The sequence below is a fragment of the Chiloscyllium punctatum genome, chromosome 7 (genome assembly GCF_047496795.1).
Source record: "Chiloscyllium punctatum isolate Juve2018m chromosome 7, sChiPun1.3, whole genome shotgun sequence".
Taxonomy (NCBI): domain Eukaryota; kingdom Metazoa; phylum Chordata; class Chondrichthyes; order Orectolobiformes; family Hemiscylliidae; genus Chiloscyllium; species Chiloscyllium punctatum.
Window position 1 is genome coordinate 43,450,406 of NC_092745.1, and position 16,564 is coordinate 43,466,969.

General features: G+C 45.6%; 1 protein-coding gene across 4 annotated transcripts in view; it reads left to right on the plus strand.

Annotated features, from left to right (window-relative positions):
* The window catches only part of gtpbp3 (GTP binding protein 3, mitochondrial), a 43,985-nt gene extending 27,714 nt beyond the window's left edge, over nucleotides 1-16,271 (plus strand). For 2 of the 4 annotated variants that reach the window (XM_072573436.1, XM_072573438.1), the window contains exons 9-10: nucleotides 767-995; nucleotides 14,392-16,267. In XM_072573436.1, coding sequence (XP_072429537.1) covers nucleotides 767-995; nucleotides 14,392-15,879 — 1,717 coding nt within the window. In that variant the 3' untranslated portion in view covers nucleotides 15,880-16,267. Of the gene's footprint in view, nucleotides 1-766; nucleotides 996-14,391 lie in introns of all 4 variants that reach the window. The other 2 variants (XM_072573437.1, XM_072573439.1) reach the window with 2 other exon arrangements.
* The last annotated feature ends 293 nt before the right edge of the window (nucleotides 16,272-16,564 follow it).

Below are 16,564 nucleotides of genomic sequence, written 5' to 3' on the forward strand. Positions count from 1 at the left end.
TAATCTAGAGACCCAGACTAATGTTCTTAGGACATGGGTTCAAATTCCCCCCATGGCAATTGGTGTCAGTTAAATTCAATTAATAAAAATCTGGAATGTGAAGTCAGTCTCAGTAAAAGTGCCACAGATTGTTGTAAAAACCCATCCAGATCATTTATGCCCTTCAGGGAAGGAAATCTGATGTCCTTACCTTGTCTGACTTACATGTGACACCAGGTCTGCAGTAATGTGGTTGACTCTAAACAGCCTCTGAAATGGCTGAGCAAGCTACTCAGTTCAAGGGCAGTTAGGGATTTGATACCGACGTTGGCTTGCCAGTGATGCCCACATCCCTTGAAAGAACTATTAAAAAAAGGGCGATCATCCGTGATTGTATTGAAGGGCAGAGTATGCCTGAAGGGTTGAATGGCCTACTCCTGTCCCTACTTTTCATGTAAAGAGATGTCCCTCTGCCCCTCAGATGAATGTGAATGACCTGTGGCATTGTTTTATAGAAAAGCGAGGGGTATCTTCTCCATACTTTGGGCAATAAAGAGGATTACAATAGCTTATCTGTCCAATGAGCAGGTTGCTATTGGTAGAAATGCAAACTGGCTGTTGCATTTCTTACACTGAGAAAGAGACCATATTTCAAAAGCACTTCATTTTCTGCCTGGTGCTTTAGGATGTCCTTGAGAAACACAGTATGAATGTGAGTCTTTTTTTAATGGTCTTGATTAGATGAACTTGGCACTTGACTCATGTTTTGTGTGTCTATTTGTCTCAGCTTAGCATGGGAAGGCAGAATCGTGGTTGTCGGGTTTGCTGGTGGAAATATACCGTCTGTGCCAGCCAACCTTCTGCTTCTGAAGAATGTGGCAGCCATGGGCATTTATTGGGGAAGATATCAACATGAAGATTTCCCAACCTTCTCTAGATCCATCATGTCCGCAGTCCAATACTGTCAGGAAGGGAGGATCAAACCTTGGGTTGGAGCTGTTTATAAACTGCAACAGGTAAATGCTGCTAGGAAAGGAATTCAAGTCATTTCATATCGGGGCCTTATATTCTGTCGATAATCTTTTTAATGAATTGGGCATGTGAAACACAAACAGCAGACACTGGAGACGCATGATAGGCTCAATCTCTGTAGAAAGAAAATATATATGGGATTAGTGGTGCTGGAAGAGCACAGCAGTTCAGGCAGCATCCAACGAGCAGCGAAATCAACGTTTCGGGCAAAAGCCACTGCCTTTATTCCTGATGAAGGGCTTTTGCCCGAAACGTTGATTTCGCTGCTCGTTGGATGCTGCCTGAACTGCTGTGCTCTTCTAGCACCACTAATCCAGTATTTGACTTTCAGCATCTGCAGTCATTGTTTTTACCCAGAAAGAAAATATAGGCTAATGTTTTCACAATTGTCCTTTGCCACGTCTGAAACGTCACCAAATCGCTGAAAATGAAGAGATGGTTGAGAGGGTAAAGAAAGGAATTTCAAATCAGAGAGTTGGTGGCCTAGTGGTGTTATCACTGGACTGTTAATCCAGAAACTCAGCTAATGTTCTGGGGACCCGAGTTTGAATTCGGCATGGCAGATGGTGGAATTTGAATTCACTTAAAATATATCTGGAAATAAAGGTTCTACTGAAGATTGTGAAAACACTGTAGGATTGTCAGAAAAACCCATCTGGCTCATTGATGTCGTTCAGGGAAGGAAATCTGCCATCCTCACCTAGTCTGACCCACATGTGACTCCAGACCCACAACAGTGTGGTTGACTCTCAACTAACCTCTGAAATGGCCTAGCAAGCCACTCAGTTGTATCAATCATTACAAAGTTTTAAGAAAGAAATGAAACTGGATGGACCACCCAGCATTGACCTAGGCACCAGAAGAGACAATAGCAATAACAGCCCTGTCAACCGTGCAAAGCTCTCCTTGTTAACATCTGGGGGCCAGCAACAGCACTGAGAGAGCTGTCTCACAGACTAGTTAAACAACAGCTGACATAGTCATACACATGGGATCGTACCTTTCGGACAATGTCCCAGACACCACCATCATCATCCTTGTGTATGTCCTGTCTCATCACTAGGACTGACCCAATAGAGGTAGTGGCACAGTGGTATACAGTCAGGAAGGAATTGCCCTTTTGGAGTCCTGAACATTGACGCTGGACCCCATGAAGTCCCATAGCTTCAGATTAAACACGGGCAAGGAAACCTCCTGCTGATTACCATATACCATCCTCCCTTGGCTGATGAATTCTCCTTATTGAACAACACTTAGAGAAAGCACCTGAGTGTGGCAAGGGCACAAAATGTACTCTGGGTGGGGGATTTCAATGTCTCCCACCAAGAGTGCCTCGGCATTAGTAAACGAGCTGCTCGGTTCCGAAAGGACTTGGCTGCTGGACTCGGTCTGTGGCAGATGGTGAGAGAGCCAACAAGAGGGAAAAACATATTTGACTTCATTCTTTCCACTCTGTGGGCCGTGGATGCATCTGTCCGTGACAGTTTTGGTAAGAGTGACCACCGCACAGTCCTCATGGAGACAAAGTACACACTGACAATATCCTCAGTCATGTTGTGTGGCACTTTGACTGTGCTAAATGGGTCGGACACCGAACTCAAGAATGGGCATCGATGAAGCACTGTGCGTCATCAACAGCAGCAGCACAATCTGCAACTTCATGACCTGGCATATCCCCCACTCAACCATTATCATCTAGCCAGCAATCAACCCTGGTTCACTGAAAAGTACAGGAGGACTTGCCAGAAGTAACAGCACCGGATATACCTGAAAATGAAGTGTCAACTTGGTGAAGCTACCAAACAGGACTGCATGCATGTCAAACAGCAAATGATAGACAGAGCTAAGCAATCTCACAACCAAAGGATCAGATCTAAGCTCTGCACTCTAACTATATCCAGTTGTGAATGGTGGTGGACAATTAAAGAATTCACTCAATATCCCTATTCTTGACGGAAGAGAATGTAAGTGCAAAAGATAAGGCTGAGTATTTGCAGCAATCTTCAGCCAGAAATGCTAAGTGGATGATCCATTTTGGCCTTCTCCAGCAAAACCCAGCATTAAAGATACCATTCTTCAGCCAATTCAGTTCACTCCATGTGATATGAAGAAATTGGAGGTAGTAGATACTGCAAAGGCTATGACGACAAGGACTGAAGACTTGTGGTCCAGAACTTGCTGCTCCCTTAGCCAAGTTCTTCCAGTGGAGTTACAACACTGGCATCTACCCAACAATGTAGAAAATTACCCAGGTATGTCCTGTACATGAAAGGCAGGCCAAATTCAACCCAGCCAATTACTGTTCCACCAATCTACTCTTGATCACCAGGAAAGTGATGCAAGGTGTCATCAACAGTCCTATCAAGCAGTACCTGTTCAGCAATAACCTGCTCAGTGATGACCAGTTTGGGTTCTGCCAGGGCCACTCAGCTCCTGACCTCATTACGGCCTTGGTTCAAACATGGACAAAAGAACCCAAGGAAACGTAAACATATAAATAGAAAGCCGGTCACTAATACCAGTGCTTCACCGGAGGCTCACTGATAATGTTACCTAATATGGTGACGAAACATCTGAAAATGAACCTTACAGCTCAGCGAACAAACTTACATTCAGAACTAAATTCCAAAGGTGAGGTGAGAGTGACAGTCCTTGACATCAACCTGCATTGACCAAGTGTGGCATCAAGGACCCCTAGCAAAACTGGAATCAATGGGTATCAGGGGGCAACCTCTTCGCTGGTTGGAGTCATACCTAGTACATCACAAGGTGATTATGATTGTTGGAGGTCAACCATGTCAGCTCCAGGGCATTTCTGCAGAAGTTCCTCAGGATATTCTCCAAGGCCCAACCAACTTTTTATCTGATTTATTGTTGTGACGTGTACCGAGAAACAGTGATAAGCTTTGTTTTGTGTGCTGTATAGTCAGATTATACCATACAAAATGCATCAGGTAGCTGAACAGTGTGAAGAATACAATGTTACACCCAGCGAGAGTGATTAACATTAACATTTAAGGGGTCCATTTAAAAGTCTGATAACAGCAGAGAAGAAGCTGTTCTTGCATCTGTTTGTATGTGTATTCAAACTTTTATATCTCTTGCCTAACAGAAGATGGTGGAAGAGAGTACAGCTGGGTGGAAGGGGTCTTTAATTACATTAGGTGCTTTCCTGAGGCAGTGGGAAGTATAGCCCAAGTCAATGGATGGGAAGCTGGTTTGTATGATGGACCAGACTGTGTTCACGACTGTCTGTGGTTTCATGCAGTCTTGGGAAGAGCAGTTGCCACATCACGCTGTGATGCATCCACGTAGGATGCTTTCTATGATGCATTGATAAAAATTGGTAAGAGTCTTTGTGGAAATGTTGAATTTCCATAGCCTCCTGAGGAAGTAGAGGCATTGTTGTGCTTTGTTGACCATTGTGTCAATGTGGGTGTGCTAGGACAGATTGTTGGTGATCATTACTGCCAGGAATGTGACGCTCTCGACTATCTCTACCTCAGCACCACTGATGCAGACAGAGGTCAAGCTGCTGACCAGCTTCTTCATTTTGTTAACATTAATGGATTGTTGTTTTACACTATGCTGCTAAGCATCTTATCTCTTTCCTGTATTCTGTCACGTCATTATTGAGTCCTACAGCATGGAAACAAGCCCTTTGGCCCAAACTGGTCCATGCCAACCAAAATATCTACCCACTCTAACCCTGTTTTCCTGCACTTGGCCCATATCCTTCTAATCCTTTCCTATCCATGTATTTGTCTAAATGTTTAAGTTTCAGAAATGACAGCCAGACTACTAAGACCCCTCTGAATCCTAGTAGCGCACAAACCCACCAACACACTCAAAAAAACACTAACAAACTTAAAAGACCCAGTACAACCCTTGGACAAAACCAACATCGTCTACAAAATTCCATGCAAGGACTGCCACAAAAACTACGTAGGACAAACAGGAAGAAAGTTAGCCACCGGGATAGACGAACACCAGCTAGCTACAAAAAGACATGACCCTCTCTCCCTCGTAGCCCTACACACGGAGGAAAAAAACCACCATTCGACTGGGACAACCCATCCATCCTGGGACAGGCTAAGCAAAGACATGCCAGAGAATTCCTAGAGGCCTGGCACTCCAACCACAACGCCATAAACAAACATATAGATCTAGATACCATCTATCAACCCCTCAGAAAACGAACAGGAAATGACATCACCACCCAAATCTCAGGAACCCTATCCAGGACAAACATTTAAATAGAAAGCAGGAGACAACAGCTTCGCTTCACTTGGAGGTCGTCACTGATGATGTTACCTAGCCAGGTAATGAAATGTCTGGATATCAAACCTACAGCTCAGCGAGCAAACCTACACCCTATGCCTTTTAAATGTTGTTAATGTACCCATCTCAACCACTTCTGCTGGCAGCTCATTCCATATGTGTACCACCATCTGTGTAAAAACGCTGACCCTCAGATTCCCTTTTATTCTTACCCCTCTAACGTTAAACTGATGCCCTCTTGTCCTTGATTTCCCAACCCTGGGAAGAAGACTGTGCATTGTGCATTCACCCTATCCATGTCTCTCATGATCTTTTACACTTCTCTAGGATTCCTCTGTTAGTCTCCTATGCTGTAAAGAAAAAAGCCTGTCTAACCTCTCCCTGTAACTCAGACCATTGAGTCCTGACAACATCTTTGTAAATTTCTTCTGCACTCTTTCCAGTTTAATAATATCCTTCCTATAGCAAGGTGACCAAAACTGAACACCATACTCCAAGTGCAGCCTCACCAACCTCCTGTACAACTACAACATAACTTCCAAACTACTATACTCAGTGCTTTGACTAATGAAGGCCAGTGTGCCAAAAGCCGCCTTCACTGTCCTTTCTACCAGTGACCCGTTGTTTGAGATCTGACCTAGAGCAGTGGTGTTGTCAGCAAACTTGTAAATGGACTTGGGGTGGAATTTGGCCACACATTCATGAGTGTATAAGGAGTATAGTATGGCACTGAGTACGTAGCCTTGCAAGGCACTGGTGTTGAGGATTATCATGGAGGAGTTGTTGTTGCCTGTTCTTACTGATTGTGGTCTATGGGTCAGGAAGTTGAAAATCCAGTTACAGAGGGGTGGGCCAAGACCTGAGTCTCTGAGTTTGCAGATCAGTTTGTTTGGAATTATGGTGTTGAAGGCAGAGCTGTAGACAATAAGTTGAGCCTGATGTAGATGTCCTTGTTGGCCAAATGTTGCAGGGATGAGTGAAAAGCTAGGGTGGTGGCGATGGCCATCCCCAGCTGCTTCATCAATCACCTACCCTCCTTCAAAAGGTCAGAACTGAGGATGTTTACTGATGGTTGCACGATGTTCAGCACCAATCACGGTTCCTCAGATATTGAAGCAGTCCATGTTTAAATGCAACAAGAACTGGACAATATCAGGATTGGGCTGACAAAAGTAGCAAGTAACATTCATGCCACACAAATGCCAGGCAATGACTATTTCCAGTAAGAGGCTATCCAGTCACCACCCCTTGACAGTGTTACCATCACTGAATTCCCCACTATAAACATCCTTAGGGTCACCTTTGACCAGAAATTCAACTGGACTCGTCACAAACACTGTGGCCAAAAAAATAGGTCAGAGGCTAGGATTACTGCGGCTACTAACTCACCTCCTGGCTTCCCAAAGCCACAAGGCACAAGTCAAGAGTGTGATGGAATACTCCCCACTTGCCTGGATGGGTACAGCTCAAACAGTATTCAAGGTGCTTGACACCATCCAAGACAAAGCAGCATGCTTGATTGGCACCACATCCACAAGCATCCACTCCATCCACCACCGATGCTCAGTAGCAGCAGTGTGCATCATCTATAAGATGCACTGCAGAAATTTACCAAAGATCCTTAGACAGCATTTTCCAAAATCACAACCTCCCCTTTTCGAAGAATAAGGGCATCAGATACATGGGAACACCACCATCTTCAAGTTCCCCTCCAAGCCACTCTCCATCCTGACTTGGAAATACATCACTGTTCCTTCACTGTTGCTGGTCAAGATCCTGGATTTCCCTCCCTAGGGTTGTTATGGGTCGACCTACACGATATGGATAGCTGCAGTTTGAGAAGGCAGCTCACCACCACCCTCTGAAGGGAAATTAGGGATGGGCAATAAATGCCAGCTGGCTAGCAACGCCCAAGTGAGTATAAAAAAAATCTATTATCAGAGATGACAATGAGTTCACTGACATGCAAACTGCATGACATAACTCTTGTTTGATATATCTTGGACTCAACAAATTAACTAATCTTTTCAAACAGTAGTCCCTGTTAAAGAATTTGAACCTATTAACTTGTGTGTGACTGTATTACCTCTCTCCAAAGATGGTGCCAGACGTGCTGAGTTTTTCCAGTATTTTCTGGTTTATTTCAGATTTCCAAAATATATAGTACATTGCTTTCATTAAGATACCTTGTGGAGGAACTAGAAATATGAACAACATAATGCATAAGATGAATGAAGGGTCCAAGTAAAGAGAAAAGCAACGTATGGAACTTGGAGGTGACATGACCATTGTCACAGAGAAACCTTCCGTGTGAAAAATGAGGAGAGGCAAAGAATGATATAAATGGCAGAATTTATCTAGTGGGCTGGACGAGGGACCAGGGTACCATGATATCATTGTGAAGGTAGGAGGGCTGACGGGAGAAATAACATAATCGTGGAAAATGTAATGACCAATCCTGTCACTCATTGTTAAAAGGTACACAACTATGGAAAAAGTTTAGAGGAGCTTGTGTCTTCTCTTTTCCACTCCCTCAACTTCAAGTTAAATGTGCAACAGCTGCGCCACCTGTCTTTTTAGAGTTATGTTTTGTAATCCCCAAGTCTCAGTCTAATTTACTTTGATACTGGATAAGCATAGATATACTCCATACCTTCAGGGAGAAGATCTGATTGTTCTGGCAGATATCTTCTGTTACAATATAAAATGGGATGCATTGTCCTTTAACGTCTTGCCATTGTTGCACTGCACTTACCTTTTAAAATATCTGTTGTTTTTCTATTAGTTTTCAAATTCGTCAACCCGGTATTTCATTCTACCCTTTTTCCTCCATCCTACAGGCTATTTTATTTTCCAGTCTGCTATAGTTTTAGTCTTTATAGATACAGCTTGCCATGTATTTCCGGTGTAGATAAGCAGGAGGCTGGAAGTACACAGCAAGCCAGGCAGCATCAGGAGGTGGAAAAATTAACATTTCGGGTGTAATTTCAGGACTGGGGTGGGTGTAAGGGGAGCTGCACATATCAGGGGTAGTGGAGGCTGGGTGGTGACGTATGGACAGGTGAAGATATGTAGAGGGTATGACCTGGTTGGTCAGTGGGAGGCATGAATCAGATACGTGGCTGGGAGGAGTGGAAGGGAGGGGGAGGGTTGGGAACGGAGTCAGGGGATGGGAAAGGAGGTTCTCAAATTTCAGATAAGACTATTCAGATGGCAGACAGTCCAGTATTTTGCCTTCTTTCCCAGATCGAGCAGTCTTTAGTTCTGCTTGATGTGATGTGTGTTGTAAACATTGGTTGGAGACGTTATTGGCCTTAGTTGTTCAATGGCACAATATTCTTGCAACACACTTGGTTATCACAGGGAAAATGGTCAGTTGGTTGAAATACCAGAAAGACTGTACCCTAGCCAGCAAGAATTATTATTTTTCTGAGGCAAAAATATAAATGGTCACTTAACTCTTCCTGAGATTAAATCATTTAAAAATAGTCATCCTTATTCATAGACCACTAATAGCAAAATGGGTATGTTCCTATAATTTTGAATATGTCAAATTCAAATTGCTGCTTGGTCATCTGAGGTGCTGAATAGAAACAAGGGAATTTCGACAGGGAATGAGGGAGAATCGGTATTTCAGTGGGCAAAACTTAAGTCAATTTTAAAAGAATTCAAATGCAAAGTGGAAAGTAGATTCTTGGGAACCATTGCCAGAATGCCTTTGATTGGCTACATCTATTTATATTAATTGCGGAGATGGTTTTTATTATTTGATATTGGCTAATAACATGAATATGGCAGAAGATGGGATGATTATCGATTTTAAAAAATGGTCATTGGTGACAAATAGTCAAAATTACTATTTTCAGTGTAGATTTGGGCAGCATAGTGGCTCAGTGGTTAGCACTGCTGCCTCACAGTGCCAGGGACCTGGGTTCGATTCCCACTTTGAGTGATTGTCTGTGTGGAGTTTGCACATGCTTCCTGTGCATGGGTTTCCTCTGGGTGCTCCAGTTTCCTCCCACAATCCAAAAATGTACAGGTCAGGTGAATTGGCCAATGCTATATTGTCCATGGTATTAGGTGCATTAGTTGGGGTAAATATAGGGTTGGGGGATGGATCTGGGTGGGTTTCTCTTCGGAGGGTCGGTGTGGACTTGTTGGGCCGAAGGGCCTGTTTCCATACTGTAGGGAAACTAATCTAATATAATCACTGAGATCTTCACTGGCTGAGCCAACACTTATTGCCTGTCCCTAGTTGCCATTGAGAAGGTGATGGTGAACTAGCTTCTTGAACTGCTGTAGTCTATGTGCTGTAGCGAGACACACAATGTTGTTAAGGCAGAAGTTCCAGGATCTTGATCCAGCCAAACTGAAAGAATGGCAATATATTTCTAAGTCAGGATGGTGAGTGGCTTAAAGCGAAAGATGGTGGTGGTGATGTTCCCATATTTTGCTGCCTTTGTCCTTTTAGATGGCAGTGGTTGTAGGTTTGGAAGGTGTTCTTTAAAAAGCCTTGGCGAATTTCTGCAGTGCATCTTAAACATAATACACATTGCTACGACTGAGCGTCAGTGGTGGAAGAAATGGATGTTTATGGATGTGATGCTACTCAAAGCGGGCTGCTTTATCCTGGATTGTTTCATGCATCTTGAGTGTTCTTTGAGCTGCACTCAATCGGGACAAATCGAGTGGTGCCTTGTCAGGCTCTGAAGAGACAGGAGGTGAATTACTTGCTGCAAGGTTCTTAGCGACATTTTATATATGGCTAGTTCCACTCAGTTTCTGGTCAATGGTAGCCCCCAGCTGTTGATAGTGGGAGATTCAGTGATGGTCATGCAATTGAATGTCATACTAATGCAATGATTAATTCTCCCTTGTTGGAGATGGTCATATCCTGGAACTTGTGCCAATTGTCAGGTTAACCTGAATATCATCCACGTCTTGTTGCATTTGGAAATGGACTGCTTCAGTATCTGAGGGGTCACAAATGGTGCTGAACATATTATGATCATCAGCAAACATCCTTACATCTTACTTTGAGATAGAAGAAGGTCATTAATGAAACAGCTGAAGGTGGTACTATGGAGAGTAACTTCTGTAGAGATATCCTGGAACTGAGCTTACTGACCTCCAGTAAAACCCAACCATCTTCCTTTATACCAGGTGTGACTCCAATCAGCAGAGAGTTTTTCCCCGATGCCTACTGAATGAGGTTTCATTGGGGTCCTTGGCGTCACATTCAGTCAATTGTAGCCGCAATGTCAAGGGCAGTCACTCTCACCTCACCTCTGGAATTCAGCTCTTTTGTCCATACTTGAACCAAGGCTGGAATGAGGTCAGGAACTCAGTGTGCAGGTCCCAAACTGAGTGAGCAAGCTATCACTAAACCTCTGCCTGGTATCACATTTGATGGCTCCTTTCATCACTTTACTGATAATAAAGCATCGATTAATGGACTGACAATTAGCTATCTCCTGCTTTTTGTGTACTGTTTTGCCAGTGTTGTATCTGTCTCGAACAGCCTCCTAAGGCATAGGCAAGTTCTGGAGCACAAGCCTTCAGAACAATTGCCAGAATGTTGTCAGGACCTGTCGCTTTTGCAGTATTTCACGCATTCAGCTTTTTCTTGATACCATGTGGGAGTGAATCCACTCGAGATATCAGGCTGAAGATTATTGCTAACACTTCAGCCTCATTTTTTGTACTGACATGCTGGGCTCTCTTACTTATGAGGATGGGGATATTTGTAGATCCCCTTCTTCCACTGAGTTGTTCAGTATGCTGCTCTTGGCATGCCCTCCCGTACTTTTCATTAAACTAGGGTTAATCCCCTGACATGATGGTCGTGCTAGATTGGGGTATACGCTAGGCCACGAGGTTGGAGATTGTGTTGGAGTACAATTATGCTGCTGCTGGCCCACAGGGCCCCATGATTTTGACCCAGTGACAAAGAAAAGCAGTGATAGCATTCCATGTTAGGATGGTTGGTGGGGCACTTGCAAGTGGTGGTGTTCCCGTGCATCTGCTGCCTTTGACCTTCTAGGTGTAGATAATATAAGAAGGTGCTATTAAAAGACACCTGATAAGTTGCTGCAATGCATATTGTAGATGGAGTACACTTCTGCCACTGTGTTGGTGGTGCAAAGACTTAATATTGAAATTGATGGTTGGGGTTCCAGTCAAGTGGGATGTTTTGGCCTGAATGATGTTGAAGCTGTGCTCATCACTGCAAGTAACTGGTATTCAATCACATTCCTAACTTGTGCTCCACATATGGTGGACAGGCTTTGGATTAGTTGGTGAGTTCCTGGCTACAGAATTTCCAGTTTCTTACCTGCTTTTGTAGCTGATCAATGATAACTCATAGGATATTAATGGTAGAGGATTCAGGAATGTTGAATTTCGAGGCATGATGGTTATATTCTTGAAAGAGATGATCATTACCTGACATGTTGTATGGTGGAGGAGAAAGTGAGGACTACAGATGCTGGCATTCAGAGTTGAGAGTGTGGTGCTGGAAAAGCACAGCAGGTCAGTCAGCGTCCGAGGAGCAGGAGAATCAACGTTTTGGGCAAAAGTCCTTAATCAGCAATGAGGCTTGTGAGCTGGGGGGGAGGACGGGTGGGAGGAGGAGATAGCTGAGAATGCAATAGGTAGACAAAGGTAAGGGAGAAGGTGATAGGTCAGTGAGGAAGCTGGAGCAGATAGATGGGAAAACAATGGACCGGTCAAAAGGGCTTGGGACTGGGATAAGGTGGGGGTTGGGATAATGAGGAAACTGGTGAAATCCACATTAATCCGGTGTGATTGCAGGGTCCAAAGGTGAGAAATGAGGCATTCTTCCTTCAGGCAATGGGTGGTTAGGGTTTGGTGACGGAGGAGGCCCAGGACCTACATGTCTTTGATGGAGTGGGAGGCGGCGTTGAAGTGTTCAGCCATGGGGCGGTGGGGTTGGTTGGTGCGGGTGTCCCAGAGATGTTCTCTGAAACGATCTACAAGTTGACATCCTGTCTCTCCAATGTAGAGGAGACCACATCGGGTGCAACGGATACAGTAGATAACATTACTAGAGGTGTATTTCTGTCAGATGTGAAGGATCCTTTGGGGCCTTGGATGGAGGTGAGGAGGGAGGTTTGGGCACATGCTCTGCACTTCCTGTGGTGGCAGGGGAAGGTGCTAGAGTGGGGTGAGGACTGGTGGAGGGGCCATGGATCTGACAAGGGAGTCACAGAGGGAATGGTCTTTCCAAAATGCTGATAGAGGTGGGAAGGGAAATATATCCCTCGTGGTGGGGTCTGTTTGTAGGTGGCAGAAGTGGCAGAGGTTGATGTGATGTATGTGGGAGGTTGGTGGGGTGGAAGGCTGTGTGGTGCAAATGTTTTTTTGCCAATTATGTACCTGAAGAAGATCATCTGAAGTTGGAGCAGGCCATTTACCCCTCAAGTCTTTTCCACAATTCAGTAAGATCATGGCATCCACTTTCCTGCCTGCTCCCACATTAACCCTTGGCTCCCATATAGATCAAAATAACTCCGCCTGAACATATTTAGTAACCCAGATGAAAATACTATCTCAGAAAGAGAATTACAAAGATTAAGAAGCCCTCTTGAGAGAAAAGAAATAGTCTTCATCTCCATTATAAATGGACTTCCAGGGCCTTTCTTTGCTGGCATATATTGTTCTGCTGCAATGTCTTCTGTGTCTTTCCTACTGATGAGACAGATTTGCAAAAGGATGATGATAGAGGTGTCTGGGAAATTGCCACACTTGCTGAGCCATATCTTACACTAATGTCAACTGCTAAATTCTTGGCAGCTTCACACTTCCCATGCTAGATTGTACTTCTCTGTGTAAGAAGGGGATACTTAGTGTCTGTAGGAGTGTGTGAGTGTCCGTGTGCATGTCTATGTAGGAGTGTGTGTGTGTGTATATAGTGCAATGGTGGTCACCTGTAATGTGACATGAACCCAGGGTCCGAGTTGAGGCCCTCCCTATTGGTACCGAACTTAGCTATCAGCCTCTGTTCAGCCACTTTTCGCTGCTGCCTGATCCGAAGTCCGCCTTGGAGGATAGTCACCCGAAGGTCCGAGGTCGAATGTCCTGGACTGCTGAAGTGTTCCCCAACTGGGAGGGAACACTCTTGCTCAGTTTCACCAATGTACCATGCCTTAGGACATCCTTGCCTGCAGTGTATGAGATAGACAATGTTGGCTGAGTTGCATGAATACCTGCCACGTACATGGTGGGAGGTGTCCCCACCATTACCTGAGGCATGGTACATTGGTGAAATTGAGCAGGGGCTACAGCAACGGATAAATGGGCACCGCACAACAATCAACAGACAGGAGTGTTCCCTTCCAGTTGGGGAACACTTCAGTGGTCCAGGACATTCGATCTCAGACCTTCGGGTGACCATCCTCTAAGGCAGACTTTGGGACAGGCAGCAGCGAAAAGTGGCCGAGCAGAGGCTGATAACTAAGTTCTGTACCCATAGGGAGGGCCTCAACCGGGACCTTGGGTTCATGTCACATTACAGGAGACCACCGTCGCACAATATACACACACACACGCACATACACTCTCTCACAGACACTCACAAACCCCCATCCCAGACGGACAGACAGACACTCATGCACACACAAAACCACATGCATACATACACATATATGTTTGGGCTTGAATTTGTACTTGCAGAGTGTAAGTACATCTGATGAGCTTAAATGCCCAGACATCCCTGAGATCAGGGGAAACGGAAGATGAAGGGTGAGAGGTGAGGTGAGGAGTACCATCACACAGAGAGTGAGAACACGAGTCATTCTAGGCCACTCTTGTTGAATCTTCATCATCAGACTTGCTTCAGGAGCAAGTTAATTCCTCCAGCTTTCCTAAAAGAAGTATCATATTGATATTGATATGGATGAGGGAGGAGACTGAATGTTTCTGACTGATTGCTGGTAGATGTAAATGCTTAATTGTTAAATTGCCATTCTGGGAAGTCCTCTTTCATTCTTTGTGGTTTTCTCCTCTGTTGTGTGCAGCCTGTCTCCTATGTTAAATTAGATAAATGTAGTAATGAGACTTTCCATTTTCTTCGAACAGTGCAATTTTCGGGCCAACTTTGTGAGGACGCAGTGCTCAGACGCCCGAGAGAGAAGCACCATTTTTGCCATGAGCTCAGGTCAAAGCAGGTGCGCGGTTGCTGTCATCCGAGTGAGTGGTCCCGCCAGCAGCAAGACGCTGATACGCCTGACCGGTCAGAGAGCTCTTCCGCCGGCCAGAGCCGCTGCCCTCCGGCCGCTGCTGGACCCTGGGACGGGGGAGCGTCTGGACATGGCGTTGGTGCTGTGGTTCCCGGGCCCGCGCAGTTATACTGGCGAGGATTGCTGTGAGCTCCACGTCCACGGGGGGCCGGCGGTGCTCAGTGGAGTTCTCCAAGCCCTGGCATGCTCACCTGGGCTGCAGCCGGCGGAGGCAGGCGAGTTCACCAAACGTGCCTTCCTGAATGGGAAGCTGGACCTGACTGAGGTCGAGGGGCTCGGAGACCTCATTCATGCCGAGACCGAAGCCCAGAGGAGGCAGGCTCTGCGGCAGATGTCCGGTGATCTGGGGCACCTGTACCGTGGATGGAGTGAGAGGTTAACTCGGTGCCTGGCCCATGCAGAGGCTTACATTGATTTCAGTGAAGATGACAACATCGAGGAGGGAATACTCGACCAGGTTGATAGTGATGTGCGAGCTCTGCAGAGTGAGATCGACCTGCACCTCCACGACAGCCGCCGTGGTGAGAGGTTGCGGGACGGAGTCCATGTAGCAATTGTTGGGCCACCAAATGCAGGAAAAAGCAGCCTTCTGAACCGCATCTGTCAGAAACCAGCCGCCATCGTCTCGCCAACAGCAGGGACGACCCGGGATGTGGTAGAGATGGCCCTGAATCTCGGAGGGTACCCCGTTCTCCTGAGTGACACTGCGGGACTCCGAGAGACATGTGACCCCGTGGAGCGGGAGGGAGTGAGGCGTGCCCGGGAAAGGCTTTGTCAGGCCGATGTGGCGGTCCTTGTGCTGGATGCCACGGAGCTCCTGTCAGAGCGGACTAATGCAGTACTGCCTTTCCTCAGAGATCATCTGAGCAGAGTAACCGTGGATGGATCTGACGAGCATCAAGCTGAAGCCAGCTCGGCATTGGCGGACTCAATTGTGGTCTGTAATAAGACAGATCTTGTTCAACTGGAGGAGCGAGACAAGCTGCACTTGGTTCTCGAAGAACAAGGGCTCCATCAGGTGTGCCTGCTGTCCTGCAAGACCGGCAGTGGTTTTGACGACTTCTTGTGCCTCCTGGGAGAACAAGTTGAAAAAATGTGTGGGAATCCGTTGGCCGGCAGCCCCAGCTTAACTCAGGCACGTCACCGGCTGCACCTCCACAACTGTGCCCAGGCACTAACAGAGTATCACCATTACCGAGAACTGGATCTCGTCCTTGCCACAGAGCAGCTGAGAGTAGCCTTGAGACAACTAGGAAAGATCACTGGGAAGGTTGGAGCCGAAGAAATCCTGGAAGTCATATTCAGGGATTTTTGCATTGGAAAATAAAACTTCTGAAGAAAGAGCTTTTAAACTTATCCAGTGTCATTGAGACTTTACACAAGGTGGGGAGCAGCATTCCAACTTCTGGGGACGGACTAAGATAGGGACTGGAAACAGCCCTTGCAGAACATTATAATTCACTTCAGATGTCATAGGATTCACTCATCAAGTTAAGTGGCATAGAACATAGAAACATAGAAAAATACAGTGCAGTACAGACCCTTCGGCCCTCGATGTTGCGCCAATCGAAGCCTACCTAACCTACACTAGCCCAATAACCTCCATATGCTTGTCCAATGCCTGCTTAAATGACCATAAAGAGGGAGAGTCCACCACTGCTACTGGCAGGGCATTCCATGAACTCACGACTCGCTGAGTAAAAGTTCTACCCCTAACATCTGTCCTATACCTACCATCCCTTAATTTAAAGCTGTGTCCCCTAGTAACAGCTGACTCCATACGCGGAAAAAGGTTCTCACTGTCAACCCTATCTAAACCCCTAATCATCTTGTAATCATGGCATTGAATAAAAGCCAATAGAGAATCTATCACTGCAGGAACTATTAATGTATTCACTACCTCCATTGACTTCAGCAATTCACATATTTTAATAGGGTTTCACTGATTGAACAGCAGGCATAGAGTCCAGAGTCATAGAGATGTACAGCACGGAAACAGACCCTTCGATCCA